The sequence below is a fragment of the Crinia signifera genome, chromosome 11, assembly GCF_055691185.1.
Source record: "Crinia signifera chromosome 11, ASM5569118v1, whole genome shotgun sequence".
Taxonomy (NCBI): Eukaryota; Metazoa; Chordata; class Amphibia; order Anura; family Myobatrachidae; genus Crinia; species Crinia signifera.
The window spans coordinates 82464676-82489158 of record NC_139227.1 but is presented as its reverse complement, the minus strand read 5'-3'; the positions used below and the strand labels follow the sequence as shown (position 1 = coordinate 82489158).

The 24483-nt window shown below is 46.5% G+C and overlaps 1 protein-coding gene across 6 annotated transcripts in view; it reads right to left on the bottom strand.

Annotated features, from left to right (window-relative positions):
* Window positions 1–1740: 1740 nt before the first annotated feature.
* TSPAN4 (tetraspanin 4) overlaps window positions 1741–24483 on the bottom strand; it is a 655297-nt gene continuing 632554 nt past the window's right edge. For 5 of the 6 annotated variants that reach the window (XM_083165444.1, XM_083165446.1, XM_083165445.1 and 2 more), the window contains 3 exons: window positions 23838–23969; window positions 23045–23128; window positions 11280–14619 (listed from right to left, as the gene is read on the bottom strand). In XM_083165444.1, the coding sequence (XP_083021570.1) occupies window positions 14551–14619; window positions 23045–23128; window positions 23838–23969 (285 nt within the window). In that variant the 3' untranslated portion in view covers window positions 11280–14550. Of the gene's footprint in view, window positions 3014–11279; window positions 14620–23044; window positions 23129–23837; window positions 23970–24483 lie in introns of those variants that run through there. The other variant, XR_014465791.1, reaches the window with a different exon arrangement.

The following is a 24483-nucleotide window of genomic DNA, read 5'->3' as shown; positions in this document are numbered from 1 at the left end:
GCTTTGAGAGTGAATGTAACTGGTGCCTGGCCTGTACACTGTCCCTACAGCCAGCTGTATTAGGCTATGTTCTGCACTTCCCTGTCAGTGAGCGCAATCCTGAATTGTACTGTATGTATGTTAGCGATAGTGGCAGAAATGGCTAACCGCATGTATTTGAAGGGTTGTCCACTTTTTTGGCCATTTAGCGTGTACAGTTGACCTTTTCCTCCGGCAAGAGGTAAAGTTCATTCCGTGCTTGTACATGTCAGCAGGAAAATGTAATAAGTGTCACTTACTGGTAACAAACATGCAAGAAGGCTTTACTCATTGCAGCCTGGAACATTCGCTGCACGTAGTGTAATTTGTACAGGCGGGCCTGCTAGGATTGATAGTCCACTTGGATCGTAATTCTCCTGCCAGTGTCCTTGCTGCATCGCTGTTTTCTGCTGCTGCTGAGCAATCGTTTGCTACAGCACTAATGCCGAAGGTGCTTAACCCATATTGTGCTGCAATGGTTACCCATGTATCACAGATTGCGTCTGGCATAGCACACAGATATGCTGGGTACACACACGGTGATATACTGGAAACACTATAGGATGAGATGAATATCGTTAACGATATATAGTAATAGTCCAGTGTGTACACCAATATCGTTCACAATGCGCAGATCGGTGGGACATCTGTGACTGATATCGGTACCAATATCTGTCTGTATGTATATATTGTGTGCGGCACCTCCGATATAGTTAACAATATCAGCGATGTTTGTTGTCACATATCGCAGTAAATCTGATCAATACACAAGAATGATAATTACAATACTGCCAGAGTGCTGGGCGATGAGTGTACGTTTACTGATTTGCTGGACTACTATTGTGGTGTGACATTTATGTGGGATGTATAGGAGGACAGAAGCTTGATACAATGGTATAACAATTAAAAAGGCAATGGAACAGGATGGTATAATTAAGATAATAAACCACATTGTATGATTAGATTGAGAAGTGGGTGACAGAATGTCATTGTGAATGGATCTGTAAATGTCCAGGACTCTGGTGTCAGGCAGTGATCTCTGTCTATGGGTTGTTAGTATGTAGGTGATAACACGCAGTGTGAGCTTAGTACCAGGGGCGTAGCTCCCAGAGACAATAGAGGCTCCAGCCTCTGGGCTCCAAGCCCTAAAGGGGCACCTGCAAGTAAAGCAGCAGCACCGCTGTAGTTCACAACAGGATCCAAGTGTGACCACTGCTCTTGCAATGGAGCTCTGCTGCACAGCTGTAGGTAATTGGCTCTATACCAAGAGCCCTGCTAAGACCTACAATAGGGGACAGAGTGGCTCCTGCCTGGTACCACTCAGCCTGTGCTGCAGCAAGCAATACTGCTGTACTCTGAGACGATACGCACAGGTGAATGCGGACACACATCATATTTGGCACCAAACTCCTACTTGCCTCCGGGCGACTGAGATGAACTGTCCCTGCTCGGTGCCTATAACATGTGAGAGTTTCTCGTGCTCTGGCCACATAAGAAGTATACAGTCTCATGTGTATCTTACAACCTTTAGTCGGTAATATTACTGTTTGGTAATTACTTGTGTCGTTTGTATAGAACTGGTTTATACTACAAGAAAAACACAAGTGCGCTAAATCTTGCAGGTACCAAGGTGCTGCCCTCAAACCTTTATTCCAGAATACAAAGCTGAGGAGCTGGATGTCACAAGCACTGTCATTACCAATTCATTCATTCTCTTGGAAGTTACTGAAATCCATATAATCAGCCAGCCATGGTCACACTAATACTGTTGTATAGAAGCATTGTAATATGCTGGCATGGACGTTTCATGTGAATAGGAGCTGAAGAGGCTGATAAGTAACAAGTGTGTTGGGCTTGGGGTGGAAGGAAGCATTGGGCATGTGGAGAGGGAGGACATGTTACAAGCAGATACCTTGTGTATAGGCCTGGCCACTTACTACCATGTGTCTGTAAGCTGTCTGTAATGCCGGCTATCCAGTGTAAGGCCGAGGAGGATTGGGCTTATATACTTTGTAGTCTTTTCCATCCTTGCTGTGTGTGTAGCGTTTGTCCTCTGCTTCCATCAGTTTTGTGTCAGAGATAAAGTCCACACATTTCCTGGACAGATCTGCCCCCACCTCCTGTGACTGCACACAGGCCCAGGCTCTTAGCATTCTGTGTGTATACAGAGAGGTTTGAAGAGCAGATTCAGCTTCTGTGTACAAACTGAAGGTTAGTGGGAATAATGAGGCCTGAAAGCATTGATCACAGAGCAGTGAGAGGAGTTTGTCAGATGAAATGCATCTCAAACACACCTCGCAAACGTTTAATACGCCTGTCAGCCCACTGAATAAACATGTCTCCTCCAACCCAGAGGAATTAATATCCTTTATATCAAATGTTTAACCCGTCTTCTACTACCCAGGCGTGACAATGAAGAGGCTGCAGTTCCGCCGCCTGTTTGGGTTCTCCGATAGCGGTTCCTCTATGTGCAGTCTGGAGAGCCGCTTTGTACGGGTTAAGCGGCAGGTATAAATTCTGTATTTGGTATGAGCTCAGCAAATATGTTGTCCAGATGGCTGAGCCTCCTTTATGTTCTGCAGCCTAAATACCACCATGCTTCGTCTGCGACAGCTTGCGCCCTGTTTGTGGCACGTAGAATAAAGGCAGCAGCAGGTTCCATTGTTCCCCAACTCGCATCAGAAAGTTGGTGAATCAGTGTTGTTGTCTCTGTAGTCATCTAGACCAGCCTGGACGCGTCTGTCTGTCCTGTGTGACTATCAGTGCAATGATTCATACACAGGAGGTAATGTCTCGCTGCAGTGAATGTTCTGTTGGTAGCCGTGAACATCAGAGCCTACAGTATACTCACCAGCTTATAGCATTGTGGGTGTATTATCTCTTGTCTGTGGTTTATTTCATTTAGATAAAAATTCCCCAGACACCTTGATGTTAAAGTTCCAGGGTACGTCGGCTGCATCGCTGATCACAACAGCAATTCTATGCATCAAAGTATCTACCGAAGACACAACAATTACTAATGAACCAAGGTGAACTATGAACATGCGATGCTACACGTTAGGGCCCTTATTCAGGTTCACTCGCAAAGGCAAATTCCTTCTCAAATGGACAAAACCATGTACACTGCAGGGGGGGGGGCAGATGTAACATGTGCAGAGAGTTAGATTTGGGTGAGTTATTTTGTTTCTGTGCAGGGAAAATACAGACTGTTTTATTTTTACACTGCAATATAGATCTCACTTTGAAGTAAAACCCCTCCCAAATCTAACTCTCTCTGCACAAGTTACAAAGTGATATCTATATTGCAGTGTAATAAAAAGCAGTCAGTATTTTCCCTGCACAGAAAAAAATAACACACCCAAATCTAACTCTCTCTGCACATGTTACATCTGACCCCCCCTCCCCCTCCAGTGCACATGTTTTTGTCAATTTGAGAAGGAATTTGCATTTGCGGGTGAACCAGAATAAGGGCCTACAAGTACTGAATCTTCCCTCTTCTGACATTACCTAAATGTTCATTATATTTATTTGTTCTTAATGTACACATTGGGGCATATATATTGATTTAGGGTGTGCTCAGATTTTCCTCATGCCACATGTGATATTGTGACCAGCAGCGGGGTTTTCAGCATCCAAAGCATCCAATTGATTGCAAGAATTTCAGCCCCGGTAATCTCAATAGGATTTAATGCTTTTTTTTTTTTTTTTACAGATTAGAGAAGCCAGGGAAAATGGTATGTTGAGTAATGCTTTGTACACACGGGGGCGATAGGGGCTGAAATCGCTGGGAATATGGTCGCTGGCGACCATATTGCCAGTGATGGGAGTGTGCCCCGGCGATAAATCGCCGGGTGTGCGCTCCCGTTTTCAGCCCCATTCTAATCTCTGGTCGCAGGAGCAGCTGATTACCTCTGAGGCACCGCCGGCAGAGGTTCCCTTTCATCAGCGACCATCTCTGCTGAGCAATATATCTCCCCCCGTGTGTACGGGGCTTTAGTTATGACTTTATTCAGAACCCCCTCCCCTCATTTATTGGTTAATTAGGCACATAACGTTTTTAAATCCGCTTTATAGTGGGGTGATAACTACATGTCATTATTGGGGTAAAATTGAGCAAATTGCATAATTATGGGTTAAAAGATGTGGAACAATTATATGGGGGTTCTATGTGGCTGGGAAAGGTGTGTTTAGCAGGTGGGAGGTACAGGTCTTAATATTTTTTTTTTAAATGACTTAAACCCTTTGAGTGCCAACATCTGTGAGAGATACTCGAAATATCTGCTAAAAATCATTCACATTTGTTATAGAAATTGAAATAGAAAATGTTGTGTAAAAAAAGATTGTATTGCCTGTATAAGGTAACATTACAGGACATTATGATGAATACAAATGTTTGCTTGGCAATTTTCACACGAATTTTGACAAATTTACTTGGCACTCAAAGGGTTAAATTACAAATGTTATATAGGTACTTGTTTCCTAGCACGGCCACAAATCTTGGCCATCGGGGGTAATTTTAGTGGCCTGCGACGCGACCGACGCGATGCCCCCGATTTTTCCATTGAAATGCATTGAAAACAGTGAAAAATCGGGTCGGTCGCGTCGTGTGCGCCTAAAAATGCTTAAATGGTCCACCCGCGATGGCCGCGATTTCCCCATAGGGAACAATGTTAAATACCTCAATTTACCCGCGATGACCCCGATTTCCCATAGGAAACAATGTTAAATGGGTCAATTTACCCAAATCATCATAGGGAAGAATGGTAAATGGGCCAGAAAGCCCAAAAAAAACCCCTGACCAGTGAAATGTCCCCCCAAAAGTAGTTCACGCCACCCCGCGATGAACGTGAACCCGAAGCGTGGCGAGCGCAGCGAGTCCGCGAGGGGCGGCGGTACGCGTCCTCCGACCTTTTCATACCCCCACTATCAACTAGGGCGTGGAGTGAGAATAGAATAGTGTGGCGAGCGCAGCGAGCCACCGAGCCCGAAGCATGGCGAGTGGACGCGGATACCTTCACAGGTAAACGCGTCCCTTCGCGGGCTTCACAGGTATCCGCTGCGCTCGCCACGCTTCGGGCTCGGTGGCTCGCTGCGCTCGCCACACTATTCTATTCTCACTCCACGCCCTAGTGGATAGTAGGGGTATGAAAAAGTTCGGAGGACGCGTACCGCCGCCCCTCGCGGGCTCGCTGCGCTCGCCACGCTTCGGGTTCACGTTGATCACGTGGTGGCGTAAACTACTTTTGGGGGGACATTTCAATGTTCAGGGGTGTTTTTGGCCCATTTACCATTGTTCCTATGTTCTATGGGAAATCGTGGTCATCGCGGGTAAATTAAAGCATTTAACATTGTTCTCTATGGGGAAATCGCGGGCATCGCGTCTGGCCCATCGCACCCGATTTTTTTGCGCATGCGATGCCCGCGATGGCCCCGATTTTACCCCCGATGACCGCGATTATGATCGTTGTGGCCGTGCTAGGAAACAAGTACCGATATATATATATATATATATATATATATATATATATATATATATATATATATATATATATATATATATTAGGGCGGAGTGAAAAAACTGAAATTGAGAAATTCAAAATCGGCTAGTGTGGAAAAGTTGTGACTTGACTTGAATAAGAAACGTGCAAAAGCATTTTGATCTGAGTCAACATCTTCTGTTCTGGCAAGAGGCCTGAAGTTTCACTTTTTTGGTGAAAATGACGAAAACTATGAAGATGCTCCGATCTAGTTAAAATTATGTCAGGATGTCTTAGAGTAGATCATTAATATACTTTAGCATAGTAAAAGAGAGTACGAGATTGTCCTAGTGCAAAGTGAATGACTTTGGTGGGAGAAAAAATACCTAATAATTGACCCATTTTCATGGTCACAATTGTGAATATTGTGTGTTTTCTCCTGAACGTGTTTATAATAGAAGAAGCACAAATACTCTAAATGGAATTCCGGTGACACTGTGGGAAATATAACACTGCATAATAGCCCTTAATCAGAGCTGATCCCAGTACAAATTTGTTCTCAAAATGGGCAAAACAAATGCTGCATTGCAGGTGGGGCAGATGTAACGTGCTGAGAGAGTTAAATTTGGGTGGGGTGTGTTGAAACTGAAATCTAAATTACAGTGTAAAAATAATGCAGCCGGTATTTACCTTGCACAGAAACAAAATAACTCACACAAATCTAAAGGTGGCCATACATCTACAGATTGATTGTCAGATTGGGCCGGTTGGAACAAACAGCTGGTAATATCTGAATGACAGTTTTTCAGCATTTCAAAGCAAATGGTCAACTGTCATTTGCTCTCATCTTTTACCAGGATTTTGTTCCAACCAGACAGATCAGACAATAAATCTGTAGATGTATGGCCCCCTTAAATCTCTCTGCACATGTTACATCTGCCCCACCTGCAGTCCAGCATTTTTTTGCCCATTTTGAGAACAAATTTGTACTGCGATCAGGTCTGATTAAGGGCCACTATGCAGTGTTATATTTCAGACAGTGTCACTGAACTATATGAAATTGGATTTATGCTGCTCTCTTTGCAGTGCATATACAAAGATAGACAATCCTGTGTATATAAATAAGAAATAACTGTTGCAGTCTGTTATTGAAAAACAGTAACTGTTACAATAAGTTTTACAAGTAACAGTGTGAACTGTCTAATGTATCATTTTACATATCACTTCTGTTTATTGACAGAAAAACAGTGTTGCATCCCCTATACTGGGAACATGATTGGGCTGCATTACAGCATATAATTATGCCAAAGATAAGCCAATATATTAACTGTTAAATACGTTGAAGTGTATTATGATGTAATAAATTGTAAGCTTGCAGCAGGGCCCTCTAACCCCCAAGTCTGTCTGTCATTACCCAGTTTGTTTTATCACTGTCTACTATTGTAAAGCGTAACAGAATCTGCTGAGCTATATAAGAAACTGTAAATAAATAAATAAACAAATAAATACATTGATTCAAAAAATAACAGGTTAATCATTCTATGAGTGGTGTCCAGCAGTACATATATGCCAATCACTGTGTTCATTTCTAGGCAGCAGGGCCGTCTTAACAGCAGTGTGGGCACCTGGGCAAAGCAATGCACTGGGGCCCTTACCCATTCTCCCCTCCTAGGGGTGGGGGGTGGTATCAGCAGCAGCTTTGGTGTCCCACGGGTGGCAGGGGGTGCTCTATCTTCCATTCAACATATAGGATCTGGAGCAGTAACTTCTGCTAATTACTCCTTTACTGCACAGGTGGTGGGAGGGTGAACACTAACGTGTGGAAGGGGGCACTGAGCTGTATGAAGGGTCCCTTGTAAATGACTTCCAGGGAGGAAGGGGGTGTTTTATACACAGGGGACGGTTGGATAATGGAGTGGGCTTAATATTCATCATTTTCCGGTGGAAGGGCAGCTTGTTTGACTGCGGATATCACCATTATCTGGAAATAGATTTCTTAGCCTAGTATAAAAACCTAGAGTCCCAACTTTCAGGAGGTGCTGGGGACTTGGGGATCAGAGATCAGGAACCAGAGCAATCCATTGACAAAAATATAAAACTGTACACCAGACGTTTGGAGCTGGAGCAGGGACCGGCTGCTGGAAGGCTGATATCTCTGGTTCTGGGCATGATAGAGACAAGCCGCTAGTGTCAGAGAGAACCTGAGAAATATGACTGAAAATTGTAATTAACAGGTCGGATGTAGACTGCTGCTTTGAAGTTGGATATCTGCAGTTCCCCGGGGCCGATTTTCAAAATTCTGGTATCCCTGGAAAAAAGGGGATCCTCAGCTATCAACATAGAGCTTATACACCTGGGGCCTCTGGGCAAGTGCCCATTAAGCCCATACAAAAAGACGGCCCTGCTAGGCAGGATTGATCAGCAATACTTATTACAGCATAATGCACTTTAATGTATTTAACTGTTAATATATTGGCTTATCTTTGGCATAATTATATGCTGTAATGCAGCTGCAGGTGGGGCAGATGTAACATGTGCAGAGGGAGTTAATGTGGCCATACATCTACAGATTTATTGTCCGATCTGTCTGTTTGGAACAAAATACTGGTAATGGATGCTTTGAAATGCTGATACTTTGCTTTGAAATGCTGGAAAACTGCCAAACACTGTCATTCAGATATTACTAGGTATTTGTTCTAACCAGCCAGATCTCACAATCGATCTGTAGATGTATGGCCACCTTTAGAGTTGTGTTGAGTTATTTTGTTTCTGTGCAGGGTAAATACCTGCTGCATTATTTTTACACTGCAATTTAGATTTCAGTTTCAACACACCCCGCCCAAATTTAACTCTCTCCGCACGTTACATCTTCCCCACCTGCAATGCAGCATTTGTTTTGCCCATTTTGAAAACAAATTTGTACTGCGATCAGGTCTGATTAAGGGCCATTATGCAGTGTTATATTTCACCCAGTGTCACTGAAATTCCATTTAGAGTATTTGTGCTTCTTCTATTATAAACACGTTCAGGAGAAAACACACAATATTCACAATTGTGACCATGAAAATGGGTCAATTATTAGGGATTTTTTTCTCCCGCCAGTCAGTCACTTTGCACTAGGACAAGCTCGTACTGTTTTTTACTATGCTAAAGTATATTAATGAACCACTCTAAGACATCCTGACATAATTATAACTAGATTGGAGCATCTTCATAGGTTTCGTTATTTTCACCTAAAAAGTGAAACTTTAGGCCTCTTGCCAGAACAGAAGATGTTGACTCAGATCAAAATGCTTTTGCACGTTTCTTATTCAGGTCAAGTCACAACTTTCCCACACTAGCCGATTTTGAATTTCTCAATTTCAGTTTTTTCACTCCGCCCTAATATATATATATATATAATGCATTTTATGCAGCCAAAATATAACAAAAGTATTTATTTGCTTAATAGAATCTATATATGAATCTATATTTTTTTCTACCATACTGTTGAGTGGGAAATGAAAACATCAGCCATGTAAGAGCAGAATGATTATGTTTTTGTGGTAGGGATCAATAATGTTTTCCAAGTTTTATTAGCATGTTTCAGTTACAGGCTGTTGTCCCTATTTTTGTAAATACTTAACTTGGCTTTTAACAGAAACAAGTTACGGCATTTAAATAGTAGTGTGATATATGAGGAATCCACTTGTAACAGTTGCAGGAGCTGCATAACAGCAGGTATCCGGGCAGCGCGGGATAGGAAAGGTAATGGAGAGTCTAAGCTGTGCACAAACGGATTTATTCAGTGTTACCGGCAGATAAACCTGAGCTTTATATAATGTGCTAATTTAGCCGCATTCCCTGAATCCTCCTCTCCGGAGTCAGAACAGGGCGATAGACCGTGCGCCTGCAGTTAGCTATCTTGGCATATCCTGCATTTACATCTCTTTTAATCCTTTCTGAATGCGTGTTTTGAATATTTCTGCTCAGTTTTAATGTGAAACATAAATCTCCTTCTGTCCAAAGTGTTTTGTTAGCGTTTCACCGAAGACCAGCTTCAAATATGAAGCATGCAATTTCTTTCTGTCCACTAATAGCTACGTGCATGCAATAGTAAGGGTGGGATGCATTCTGTTCATTGGTACCCAGATCGTTCTCATTGCCTTCTCTCATGCTGCAGATGAATCTGGTGAGGTGATGCAGCAATACAATGTATCATACATAGTCCGTATGCTGCGCTTCATGACGTTACAGTAGAACAGGCCTGGATCATTGGATAGACAGCAACTAGGTCGACAAGCATTAGGTTGACATGCATGAAGGTCGACATTGGGTTAGGTCGACAGGGTCATTAAATCGACAGGGTTATTAGATCGATAGTCAAAATGTTGACATGGGGTTAAAAAAAAAAGTGAACCCTATGTCAATCTTTTGACTGTCAACCTTCCCCATGTCGACCTAACCCCATAACAACCTTCAGTCATGTCGACCTTCATGCATGTTGACCTAGTGGAGTTGACCTAGGGACCGTATACCAGTAGAATAGGCCGACAGTCCCCCTACTAGAATGGTTCACATAGCGCCAATGGTAGTACAGACAGATCATCGTCCTTTCAGGCCAGATTCTAATACACTTGGGCTTGTAACTCCCAGGATAAATCCCAGGGCTAAGCACTTGCAGCCAGGGGTAAGGGCAGGAAGCGATACTTACTGTGGATTTCTGTTCTTACCCTTGTGAGCTCCGGACATTTAACCTGGAATCTATGGCCCAACCCTTGTATAGCGCCAACGTGTTCTATTGCCCTTTACATTTGGGAATTATGGGGCAGATGTATTAAGCTTTAACAAGAGATAAATGCAAGGGTGATGAGGAGAGATAAACGTCCAGCCAATCACCTGCTAACTGCCATGTTACAGGCTGTGTTTGAAAAATGTCAGTAAGGAGCTGATTGGCTGGACGTTTATCTCTTCTTATCACCCTTGCATTTATCTCTTGTTAAGGCTTAATACATCTGCCCCAAAATGTAATAAAACAAGTCTGATATTAACAGTAACATTATATCACTGTCAAGTGCCCAGCGAGATTGCAGTGGTTCTCGGTGGGCTACGGTACATACTCTCATCATACAGCAATGCTGGCCTGGGGATAGTGGAATGTGTAAGTGTAGAAAGAGAACATAATGTATGTAAGCTGGGGTGTGGCCTGTGCACACGGAATTAATTACTAGATTATCTTATAAAGGTTATATGGGTGTTTTGGGCATTTGATAAGCTGCCCGGAAGTGAGTTTTTAGGGAACACTTGAAGGTTTGGAGTAGAGGGGGGGGGGGGGGCATTCTACACACTAAGGGGCCGATTCTGGATCACACTAAGTGATCAGAATTTGTCCCCTGCCCCAATGGCCGGCCGGGGTTTGCAGCAAGGAGGGAGGGACAGGGGGCGGTTGTGGCGATAGGTCATGGGAATGCCCAGCGTTTCCCATTGCATGACTGCGCCACAACCAAGAGCGATTCCCGCTGCATGCCTGCGCCGCAACCAAGAGCGATTCCCGCTGCATGCCTGCACTGCAACCAAGAGCGATTCCCGCTGCATGCCTGCGCCGCAACCAAGAGCGATTCCCGCTGCATGCCTGCACTGCAACCAAGAGCGATTCCTGCTGCATGCCTGCACCGCAACCAAGAGTGATTCCCACTGCAGTGCTGGACAGGAGTCTCTAGAGACGCACAAGGCATAACTGTGCAGTACACAGCAGTAATAGACACAACCAGCATAAAGGTAACCAATCAACACACAACACAGTGATTCTGATAAACATTTTTATTAGAACAAAATCTTCACTATACTTCTTGCATAAATTATGTGTATAAGTATATCCACAGAAAATAGGGACACATGGTGAGAAACTCTGCAGGGGTCTTACCAGGAAGCATTTATCATTGAACGCGCACAATGTAATGTGGGCAAAGGAAATGATGACATCTGTAACCCTTACCCTAGAGCTAGTGTTCTGTCCACATACTGTAATAGGAGTGGGACAAGACAGGCTTGTATCTGTATACAACAGTGTTTTATTCTCAATGGGATTATTGGCTGTCTACCCGATAAGGGATGCGGTCATTTGGTCTACTGCATTATGGTCGACAGTCATTAGGTCGAATTCATTAGGTCGACATGCTAAAAGGTCGACATGACTCTAGGTCGACATGGGAAAAGGTCGACATGATTCTAGTTCGAAAGGTCATTAGTTCGACAGGTCATTAGTTCGACAAGGTCATTAGTTCGACATTGTCTATGTCGACATTCACAAGGTCGACATGGAGTTTTTCACTGTTTTTTGAGCCAACATGTGCCGACAGGCGGTATTTCATGCCCTACCATCCACTAGGGCGTGGTGGGAGAATAAAATAGTGTGCCGAGCGTAGCGAGGCACCGTGCCTGACGCATAGCGAGCGCAGCGAGCGATGCGAGGGGATGCAGTGCACTTTAAACTGTGTCCATGTCGACTGTGTTGACATTCAGGTAAAAAACAGTGAAAAACCCCATGTCGACCTTGTGAATGTCGACATACACAATGTCGAACTAATGACCTTGTCGAACTAATGACCTTTCGACCTAGAATCATGTCGACATTTTCCCATGTCGACCTAGAGTCATGTCGACCTTTTAGCATGTCGACCTAATGGATTCGACCTAATGACTTTCGACCATAATGCAATAGACCAAATGATCCCAACCCCCTGATAAAGCAGTTCTGTCCTGTGTGATTTCCAGGTATCCGACAGAGAGGTGACTGTAGGAAGTGGAGGCCATGATTGGAATAACTACAGTATATCTGTAATAAAGCCGCTCCTTGCAGTAGGAATGCATAGTCTTTGCCTAATGTGTGGTTCCCCAACAATCTCTACACAGTTGTTTCTTATTTTCTATATAAAACTTTACTACTAAATTCTACTGATTTCCAGGGACAGTGAGATCTTGTACTTGCTGCAAGTATGCCAGCGATGGGCCACATGTATGTTTTGTGTCTCTGTTAATTCCAGACAGGATAGTTTTGGAACTATCGCTGTAACTGTTGTGGGAGGGGTGTGGCTGATGCTCTCTGGTTTGGGATGGGTGTGGCTGATGCTCTCGCTGTAACTGGTGCGGGATGGGTGTGGCTGATGCTCTCTGGTTTGGGATGGGTGTGGCTGATGCTCTCTGGTTTGGGATGGGTGTGGCTGATGCTCTTGCTGTAACTGGTGCGGGATGGGTGGGGCTGATGCTCTCTGGTTTGGGATGGGTGTGGCTGATGCTCTCACTGTAACTGTTGTGGCTGATGCTCTCGCTGTAACTGGTGCGGGATGGGTGTGCCTGATGCTCTCGCTGTAACTGGTGCAGGATGAGTGTGGCTGATGCTCTCTGGTTTGGGATGGGTGTGGCTGATGCTCTCGCTGTAACTGGTGTGGCTAATGCTCTCTGGTTTGGGATGGGTGTGGCTGATGCTCTCACTGTAACTGTTGTGGGAGGGGGTGTGGCTGATGCTCTCTGGTTTGGGATGGGTGTGGCTGATGCTCTCTGGTTTGGGATGGGTGTGGCTGATGCTCTCACTGTAACTGTTGTGGAAGGGGTGTGGCTGATGCTCTCTGGTTTGGGATGGGTGTGGCTGATGCTCTCTCTGTAACTGGTGCGGGATGGGTAGTGCCGAAACGATCACTGGTGTGGGATGGGTAGTGCTGATGCCCTCACTAACGGGATGGGTATGGCTGATCTCACTGTAATTGGTGCAGGATGGCCAGTGCCAACACTCTCCTTGTAACTGATACAGGATTGCTAGTAGCTGGTGTAGGATTGCTGGACATGCAGCGCTGATGTTCTCACTGGAACTGGAGCAGGCTTGCAGGATGATTAGTACCGGTAACCAGTAATGGATTGTAGGATGTGCAGAAGCTTAGTAGATGGTGGTACTGTGGGTGATGTAGTCATTACTTACTGCTGCCTACATGTTTAGGCATTTTACAAATTAAAATCTGAGTAGAAGACAACATTGTGCTAAAGATGCGTGACTACAGATAGACTCAGTTTAGGTATAAACCCAAGCTGTATAATGAATAAAGGTATTAATCTGAAGCATTGATTGTAACACACAGGTACTGTACATTCACACAGGGAAACAATACTGCAGAGTATTGCCCCTGTGGCTCGCAGGCAATGTGCTAGACAGGGCAGCCATACACAATCTGGATCCAAAGGAAATTATTCTCTGTGGTTTATTTGCAAAAAGCTCAGTAGACCCTAAACTATAGCCATACTCCACCACTGCACTACAACTCCCAGCATGCTCTGGCATCGGTGCCATTACCTACTGTCAGCTGCTATCTCACCTCTCCTAGGAGAGCAGTACAGTACAGTACAGTACCGGCAACTGGCCTATGTTAGTTATTTGGCAGTTGGAAGTCAGCAGAAAACTTTGTGCACTCACAAATATATTTAATAAAAACAATCCTATATTATTGAATGGCTGGAGTGTGGGACTTTATAAAAATAAAAAAGTAAATTTCAATTTGGTAGAAAAAAAAATGACATGTAACTGTACTTGTAGATCTCTGCAAATGGTCCCTAACATCTGTTGTGTCTAACTGTAGAGTGATACTGAGCACTACCAATTATCCGGTCTCTGAGCAGTACAGAACTCTCCGGCACAGTCTTCTGGTAACACAGTAGTTGTCGGAAGTGACAGGTAAGGTGATGCTTCCATTCAGCGTATGGGAAAATAAAAATCCACTTCAGTTCATTTTTAAAAACTTGCCATTTAGTCACCCCCCCCCCCCCTCCTTCACCAAGAAAAGCACATGTGACCCTCCCCAAGTGTTCAGTTTTGCAGACTACTCCCCAGCCTCCATCACCCACTGTCTCTGCGGTGTACCTGGGGAAAGCAGGGATGTGTCCGAGGGCTCTTGCAAATTGGAGGCTGTCCGAGATGGTGTCAGAGGAGGCGGAAGAACAGAACTAAGGAAGATCTGCTGTGAAAAACCGCATGGAATCCTCCCGGGACATCTCCGGAACAAGAGAGCAGGGAGCTGGAGGGGTGGGTATCTCAGGCATAGTAAGTGTCAGTTTTCGCCATCTGGCAGTACATAGTCATGGCAAATGTGAGTCCGAGGATCTATAAAAGCAAACACAATTTCAGTACAGTATTAGCAACAAGATGATGTAGTGCACAGTCTGTTCTTCTCTGTCAGGCAATCCAATAAACAGGTGGGTGAGGGGCTGTGGTGCAATAAATGGTGAACTGCTGGCTCTATACCAGTGGTTGCCAACCCAAGCCCTCGAGAGCTACCAACAGTTCACATTTTCCAGACAACCTAGCTGCTGCACTCATTAATCACTGACATTTTAAAAGATACACAGATGGAGCTTATTAGCTCACTTGTGATTCTGTGAGGAGACCTGCAAAACATGCACTGTTGGTAGCTCTCGAGGACTAGGGTTGGCTACCCCAGCTCTATTACAACAGAAAGGATTGTTGGTGTTCCTGGCGCTAAGGTGGGAGAGATACAATGAATTGTCACTTACACTTTAAAGTGCCAAAGTTTCTCCTGTATGGAGATATCAAATACCCAGTTCTTTTTCACGAGTGATGTATTGATCCCTTAGTGCTTTTCTAGAAAATAAATGACATAGTGCAACTCCTTTATGACACAGGGGGAACAATTTATTCAAAGGTTGCACTCACAAGAATGGGTTAAAAAAAGCATATAATCACCAGCCGGTGATAAAAAAAACGATCAGATCTCACCAACCACTGCCTGTGGTTCTGATTTGGATGCCAAATAGCAAGTCCTCTGGTATTCGGAACTGATGAAGGACCACCAGGTCTGAAATGCATTAAGCAACTATACCCGTGGCTGGAGTGACAGTACCGCAACTGTAAAGACCACCGAATCCTGCTTGGGCATGCCACAGTTCCGAATACCAGAGGACTTGCTATTTGGCATCCAAATCGGAACCACAGGCAGTGGTTGGTGAGATCTGATCGTTTTTTTTATCACCGGCTGGTGATTATATGCTTGTTTTAACCCATTCTTGTGAGTGCAACCTTTGAATAAATTGTTCCCCCTATGTCATAAAGGAGTTGCACTTAGTGCTTTTCTAGAAAAGAAATGACAAAGGCAGCGGTGGCCAACCCGCGGCTCGCGAGCCGCATGTGTGGCACCCCGGCCTGGAAACTTATTCCAGTGGGGGCCGGGTTAATACGGTTGCTAGGCAACCACACTAGACTGGCCAGACTGCGGGTTTTCAAGGGGTTAACACCCCGAAGAATGAGGCGCGAAAGATTACCCTGAGGCTGATGGACAGCCTTGGGAACGGATAGGGGAGGCGGGGACGAGAGGTGAAAGGTCGCAGCACGTGCGGCGCAGCGTGTGAGGGAGAAAGGAGAAGCAGAGAGTAGACGGAGGGTTGACTGGAGAAGCAGCCGAACGGAGAAGGCTGACCTGACGCCGGGAGGGAAGAGGACGCCCAGCGGAGACAGAGAGGACGCCCAGCGGAGACAGAGGCGGCGGGAAGTGATGGGCAGCAGTGTTGACGCCAGGAGATGACCGGCGCCGCCCGCACAAGAGGAAGACAGCACAGGGTGTCCGGGACGGGAGAGGCACGACTGAGTGCGGCAACGCTGCAGCAGCAGCGCCCGCACTAGTGTGCCCTCCTGCAACAGAAGAGGCCCAGCAGCAGCTATCGGGAAGAGAGGAGGACCCATCGCGACAGGCAGGAGCCTGCAACTTGCTCCTGGAAACAGGTACTTTCGGTGACCCCCCCACCCCCGGCCTACCGCCTATACACTCCCTGCCACCAACGCACTGTACCCCAGCAATCCTCCTGGTCTACCTACCACACCAGACCCCCTCACCTCACGCCACCTGCAGGAGGGATTAGGGGTCTTAACCCTAAAAGTTGTGGAGCCCCTGTAACACCGAGCATAAAAGGGGACACCCCAGGCAGGGTGAGATCTGTACCACTTGTCATCCACACAGCCAGGGAGCCCCACCAACTAGGGGAATCAACCCCGTGTAATTTATTGTGAACTGCCTGAACTTGTAGAGACGCTGCTGTACTGCATCTATTCAAGAGAAGGAACGTATGGCCACCTTCTGGTTACAGTTATATTGCCGGAGCAAGTTACTATCGCTATCCAGGAGTTCTTTACCCATCCTCCATCCAGGGACATCCATTTTAGGGGTCTACTTGGGCGGGACTCTTTTACTACAGTGTTAGTAGGATACGTTGTAAGGTCATTTCTATGTCTTGTACTATTGAGTTTTATGCGTATTGTAACATGTGTACCTGATGATCACATGTGGCTAGGTCCACATCGGGTTGTTAATATTGCTGAGTGAAAGTATCATTTTTCCCCAAACCCAATTGACGGTCGGCGGAATTGTACTTCCACTCCCCAGTATATGGGAGTTTAATATTGTAAGGTTAAGTCGCCTCACGGCGTTCAGTCAATTACATGTGTGACCACTGTTTATTTGCATTCTGCCATTAAATAAAACGCAAGTGTTGTACCCGCTGGGCGCCTGGCCTTGTTTCCTTGGAGGTGTGTCGTCTACATCCGACGCGGTGAAGAATCTGTGAGGAATCCAGAACAGACAGCAAGGTAACCCCACTGCTTTCCACTCCGTCAGCGTGTCACAATTGGCGTCAGACCGAACAGGATCTAAGTCGGGTTGAGAGGACGACCGAGCAGGAAAAATGGAGCAACAACTGGCGCAACCAGCAGTACCAGCACAAGGCGCGGAGATACCAGCACCAGGGGGTGAACAACAAGAGCAAGCCGTCGCGGCACCAACCACTTCAATCACCCTCCCGTATTACTTCGGGGCGTCATGGTTGCCTAGCTACAGCGGGGACAAGCAGAAGTCACCGGGAAACACATTTGCAGAATTCAAAAGAGGAATTGAATCAACATGCCTACTGTACACCTTGCAAGAACAACAGAAGATTCAGATCCTAATAGGACAACTGACCGGATCTGCCCTCCGTGAAGTGAGGTCATGGGCACCCGAACACAAGACGACGGTAGCACAGATACTAAAGAAGCTATCCGCCACCTTCGAGACGCGAAGCCTCCCAGAACTAAAATTGAAGTTTTACGGAAGAAAACAACGAGCGGGCGAGACGTTGAGGGACTATGCTCTCAGCCTACTAGAAATGAGTAAGGCGATACAAGCCCTAGACCCAGAAGAAATGAGGAATGTGGATGAGACACTAATAGTTAAGCTGATTGAAGGGGCCGGGCGAGAGAGCATACGGGCCGCACTGAGGCTGTTGCGAAGGCAGATGTCGTGTGCGACCTTCACCGACTTCGAAGACGCCGCCATTGGGGTGGTCGGGACACAGGATGAAGCGGGAGAGAAGTACCCTGAATCACTAGGGCTTCACGAACAGCCGTACTCATGGAGAGCCTGCTCTACCAGCCCAGATGGGGCAAAGAAGAACAGAGACACAGCCATACGGGCCACACAGAACCTATCGGACGACCAGTTCAAGGCTCTCCAGAAGCAGGTTGAGAACCTCACCGTCGGCATGGAAAATATGCAGAGGGAAATACGCCAGCGACCCAGAACACCGGGAGTAGACCCAGACACAGAGGAATGGTGGGCCCAGTACGTAGGACAATGCCCGAGGATCAAAGTGCTGATCAATGGGGTAGAGACAGTGGCCATGATAGACACCGGGTCGCAAGTATCCATGGTACAATTACCCACTCTCCAAAAATACTGGGGAAAAGAAGTACCATTTAGACCGCCCCCCACGCAGGTGGAAGTGGTCGCTGCCAACGGCCGAGAGGTCACCTGCAACGGGTACTGGGAGGCCGACCTGAAGATCGGACGAGCGCACTTACCCAAACAGGGGTATTTGGTGATCACCTGTGGAGAAGGAAAGGTCTCCCCCATCATCCTGGGTATGAACATCCTAAGAAATTGCCCTGAAGAGCTGATTTCGGCACTAAAACAGGAACTGGTTGACCAAGATCAGGCTGAGAAGGTAACCATGCAACACATCATCTGCGTCCAGAGGAGTCAGGTGGAGAAGAAAGCGCTGGCCACACGGGTACAAGGAACTGTCAAGTGGTTTAATGTACGAAGGGGATATGGCTTCATTAACCGAAATGACACGAAAGATGATGTTTTTGTCCATCGGACGGCCATAGAGAGAAACCACCCGCAGAAGTTCCTGCACAGTGTCGAAGATGGCGAGACGGTGGAATTTGATGTGGTAGAAGGAGAAAAGGGTGCTAAAGCGGTGAACGTGGCTGGTCCAGGCGGGGTACCGGTAAGAGGAAGCCGGTTTGATCCCGACAGGCGTCGTTCCCGCAGGTGTTTTTACCGGTGTCGAAGTGGGAGCTGCCACGCCGAGGCCCTCTCCCGCGTGCCTCTACACCCGGAGGGAGAGGCGGAGGATAACAGGGAGCAAAGTGAGAGGCCAACGTTCACCAGTCCAGTAACGTCCCACTGGGAATCATGCGCACCCTGGGTGCAAGAACACCGGTCCAAATTGGCTGACGCAAGAGTCTTGGTCGCCCAGAAATCAGGGCAGAGTAGGGACCGCCAGAAGGTCAACTATGAACAGATCGCCCCAGCTGAACGCATACCTGTTGGTACCCCAGTGTTCAAAAGAAACAATCGTCCCAAGCGTAAGCTCGATGCGAAGTGGGAAGCGGACCCCTACGTGGTAGCAGAAGAACCACGGGATACGGCTGCAGTCTACCGCATCACCAAGCGCGATGGTATCCACCCCCAGTGGGACCATCGTAACCAGATCAAACCGTACCCGAATCAGCCCCCAGTCCTCCACCCATCAAGTGAAGGAAGAAACCGTGATAACGAGGACCCTGTCACACAGTGGCCCCAAGACCCGTTGGAGCTGATGCTGAGTGTTGGCTGGTCCGTGCCGTTTCCTTCAAATATACCGACGCAAACCAGTGTGAGAACCGATGCACCTGTTCCTGAGCACGTCGAGACCGCACCTCCTGGGAATGAGGCGAGGCGCTCAGCCAGGAGTACAAGAGGTGTGCTACCCCTGCGGTACCGAGAGTAAGCCTGCCGCATAAATGATTTGTTTTATGTTGTGTACTGTTATGTTGCGTTAAGAACTGTATATGTGAGATTTAAATGTAGGCCCCGACAGAGACAGTGGACACTTGGGCCTTAAAATTCAAGTCAGGGACTTTTGCCTAAACCTCCACATGGCCCGAACAATACCGAGGACGGGTATTGTTTAAGTGTGGGGATGTGTGGCACCCCGGCCTGGACACTTATTCCAGTGGGGGCCGGGTTAATACGGTTGCTAGGCAACCACACTAGACTGGCCAGACTGCGGGTTTTCAAGGGGTTAACACCCCGAAGAATGAGGCGCGAAAGATTACCCTGAGGCTGATGGACAGCCTTGGGAACGGATAGGGGAGGCGGGGACGAGAGGTGAAAGGTCGCAGCGCGTGCGGCGCAGCGTGTGAGGGAGAAAGGAGAAGCAGAGAGTAGACGGAGGGCTGACTGGAGAAGCAGCCGAACGGAGAAGGCTGACCTGACGCCGGGAGGGAAGAGGACGCCCAGCGGAGACAGAGAGGACGCCCAGCGGAGACAAAGGCGGCGGGAAGTGATGGGCAGCAGTGTTGACGCCAGGAGATGACCGGCGCCGCCCGCAAAAGAGGAAGACAGCACAGGGTGTCCGGGACGGGAGAGGCACGACTGAGTGCGGCAACGCTGCAGCAGCAGCGCCCGCACTAGTGTGCCCTCCTGCAACAGAAGAGGCCCAGCAGCAGCTATCGGGAAGAGAGGAGGACCCATCGCGACAGGCAGGAGCCTGCAACTTGCTCCTGGAAACAGGTACTTTCGGTGACCCCCCCACCCCCGGCCTACCGCCTATACACTCCCTGCCACCAACGCACTGTACCCCAGCAATCCTTCTGGTCTACCTACCACACCAGACCCCCTCACCTCACGCCACCTGCAGGAGGGATTAGGGGTCTTAACCCTAAAAGTTGTGGAGCCCCTGTAACACCGAGCATAAAAGGGGACACCCCAGGCAGGGTGAGATCTGTACCACTTGTCATCCACACAGCCAGGGAGCCCCACCAACTAGGGGAATCAACCCCGTGTAATTTATTGTGAACTGCCTGAACTTGTAGAGACGCTGCTGTACTGCATCTATTCAAGAGAAGGAACGTATGGCCACCTTCTGGTTACAGTTATATTGCCGGAGCAAGTTACTATCGCTATCCAGGAGTTCTTTACCCATCCTCCATCCAGGGACATCCATTTTAGGGGTCTACTTGGGCGGGACTCTTTTACTACAGTGTTAGTAGGATACGTTGTAAGGTCATTTCTATGTCTTGTACTATTGAGTTTTATGCGTATTGTAACATGTGTACCTGATGATCACATGTGGCTAGGTCCACATCGGGTTGTTAATATTGCTGAGTGAAAGTATCATTTTTCCCCAAACCCAATTGACGGTCGGCGGAATTGTACTTCCACTCCCCAGTATATGGGAGTTTAATATTGTAAGGTTAAGTCGCCTCACGGCGTTCAGTCAATTACATGTGTGACCACTGTTTATTTGCATTCTGCCATTAAATAAAACGCAAGTGTTGTACCCGCTGGGCGCCTGGCCTTGTTTCCTTGGAGGTGTGTCGTCTACATCCGACGCGGTGAAGAATCTGTGAGGAATCCAGAACAGACAGCAAGGTAACCCCACTGCTTTCCACTCCGTCACACATGCGGCTCGCCGAGCTGTAAACTGCGGCTCCAGCCTCCCGTCTGCAAAGCGGGGTTTTGAATTTGGCGCCAATTCGGCTTAGCGCCAGGAACACCAACAATCCTTTCTGTTGTAATATTTGCTTCAAGTTTTGGTGTAACTTGGTTTGTGTTCCCAGCAGCTTTGGCATCTCTTGCGCAATTGTACAGACTATTTTTCTCTACCCCAGCTCTATAGCATGGGTCTTCAAACTGTGGCCCTTCAGATGTTGTGAAACTACAAATCCCAGCATGCCTTGCCACAATTTTAACACTATCTTATAGCAAAACGTTGGCAAGGCATGCTGGGATTTGTAGTTTCACAACATCTGGAGGGCCACAGTTTGAAGACCCATGCTCTATAGCACATGTCTTCAACCTGTGGCCCTCCAGATGTTGTGGAACTACATGTCCCAGCATGCCCTGACAGTTTTGGCATGCTCTCATAGGAAAAAATGTGGCAATGCATGTAGGAACATGTAGTTTCACAACATCTGGAGGGCCACAGGTTGAAGACCCATGCTCTATAGTGTAAAACAAACTGAGCTGTTCTGTAGTATTCACCCCTATAACCGTAGTTCTCAAACTTGGTCCTCAGGACCCCACACAGTTCTCGTTTTTCAGGTCACCCGACAGGTGTACGCATTACTCAGACACATTTTAACCCTTGGAGTGCCAAGTGAATGTCAAAATAGGTGTGAAAAAAGACAAGCAAACATTTTATTCATCATAATGACCTGTAATATTTGCCTTATATAGCAAATATAAATCTTTTTACACAACATTTTTTATTTGAATTTATATAACAAATGTGAGAGACACTGGCGTTTTTAGTGGATATTTTGTACATCTCTCACAGAGATGTTGGCACTCAGAGTTAAAAGATCCACAGGTGGAGCTAATTATTTCACTTGATTCAGTGAGGAGACCTGCAAAACATGCACTGTGTGGGGTCCTGAGGACCGACTTTTAGAACCTGTGCCTTATAGCATACATATAACTAGTTGCAGATTTTACCTCTATAAGTATGTGAAGATCAAGGGTAGCCAACTCCAGTCTTCCAGAGCTACCAACAGTTCATGTTTTCCAGACCACCTAGCTGATGCACATGTGTATTCATTACTCACTGACACAGATGGAGCTAATTACTTCACATGTGATTCTGTTGGTAGACCTTGAGGACTGGAGTCGGCTACCCTTCTTGTAGATCAGTCTTTCCCAACCACGGTCCTCAAGGCACACCAACAGTGCAGGTTTTGTAGATATCCAGGCTTGAGCACAGGTGACTTAATTAGTATCTGAGGGATTCTGATTAAACCATCTGTGCTGAAGCCTGGATATCACTAAAACCTGCACTGTTGGTGTGCCTTGAGGACCGTGGTTGGGAATGCCTGTTGTAGATGCTGCATGTCTCTAGCAGTTTCCACAACCTGCAGTGAGTCAATGAGAGTCTGTGTGGGGGCTTCACATTTGAAGCACTATATGCTAATCGGGATGTGTTCGACATCCCAGCGGACAGGGTTCCAGCAGTCACACACCTATGCCAGCCTCCAAACCAGGATAACTGATGAGGGGTGTGGAACTAGCTCAGCCTCCACCTTGGCCATGCACAGTGATTCTAACAGAAAAGCATTATAGTATGCAGGGGGGTGCCAAAAACCCTACCAGTGGCCAAGACTCTGCCCAATTGGGTGTGTGGGGGTGGTTGGGGGAAATCAGTTCCACCACCTTGCCAGGACCACTTTAAACCCTGGTCAGATTGTGTGGCAGTTTGTTGTTGTCTCAAACACTAACCTGTACTAGAGCTGTGCAAAGTCCAAAAATACCAACAGCCAATAGATTCTCATGGAGCCAGATTTTCACCGTCTCGTAACAAGGCTGAAACAAAACATAGACACATATATATATATATATATATATATATATACACACAACTATATAAAGCTCACCTTCCCCTTCACCTTAAACAGGGTACGTACAGTACTGAGATAATATCGGCCCATTATGGCGTTTCCAGATTAATTGGAATCAGGTATAGTGTTCTTTATGTACAGTATGCCCCATATGCAGGTGCACATAGTCCCATACATGGTATGGTAATGGAGAATAGAACAGTGATCTTTCGGAATGTAACCAGGTTACACTGCGTAGTGTGTACCGTGCTGATCATGTACTGTACAGATCTTCTGCACATACATCTAGCCCAGGGAGTGGCATATACAGATACTACATGGGATGAAGTCTAGGTACTGGCAGACTTTTCTGCATTCGTACCAAAGAAGTCTCTATAAGTTGTTTGCTCCAACAATGGCAAATAGTAATATACAAGCCAGGTACGCCTTCTACAGCGCTGGCACCAGTCACAGCAGGTGATCAATGAATTTATGGAACCCAACTTGAGGTAATTTTTACCAGTACAGCTTTGACTGACAGGTCTGGGTGGCTATCATGTTGACTTATCAGTGTCCTCATATCTTATATATTGATGTCTTTGTGTAGAACCGTGGACTTCATGTGTCAGCGATGCCTTAGGACAGGATGCGTGTTAGTGCAGTTTGTACTGCGTCACCATGGAGACACCACGTACCGCTTTCCACCACGTTCCTGGCGAGTGCAGGCCACAGTTCTCACTGAATTCCAAGCAGCAGGAGTCTGGTACACGACTTGTGTTGTATACTTCAAACCAGTCTGTGTAGTTTGCCACGCCACAGCACCGGAACTGCACCCACAGAGACAGCAATGTTACAATGCAACGCATGGGATCACTTAAAGCAACAACATTCCGATATTCAGTTACATCTTCCTTTGTGATTCTTACAAGGATAACCAGTAGTGCATGTTAATGTGTATGTGTGACAGCCCCAGGTCTGCTTGGTCTCACTGTTTAATCTAGATAAAATACATAATTATAACTAATATTCAGCCAATCCTTACAATATTATACTTCAGTGTTACAAGGTTACATAGTAGGTAAGGCTGAAAAAAGACTTGCGTCCATCTAGTTCAACATGGTATAGATATCCATTGCTGATTTGGTAGGTTCTGGTATTTTACTGACAGATTATATTTCTTATTTGTACCCATGGATGTTTTTCTCCAGTAAATGTTTGTCCAACTTTGCCTTGAACGCATTTAATGAGCCAGCCGTTACCACCTCTCTGGGAAGAGAGTTCCAGAGTTTGACTGTTCTGACCGTAAAGAAATTCTTTCTACTAGCTGAATGAAATCTTTTT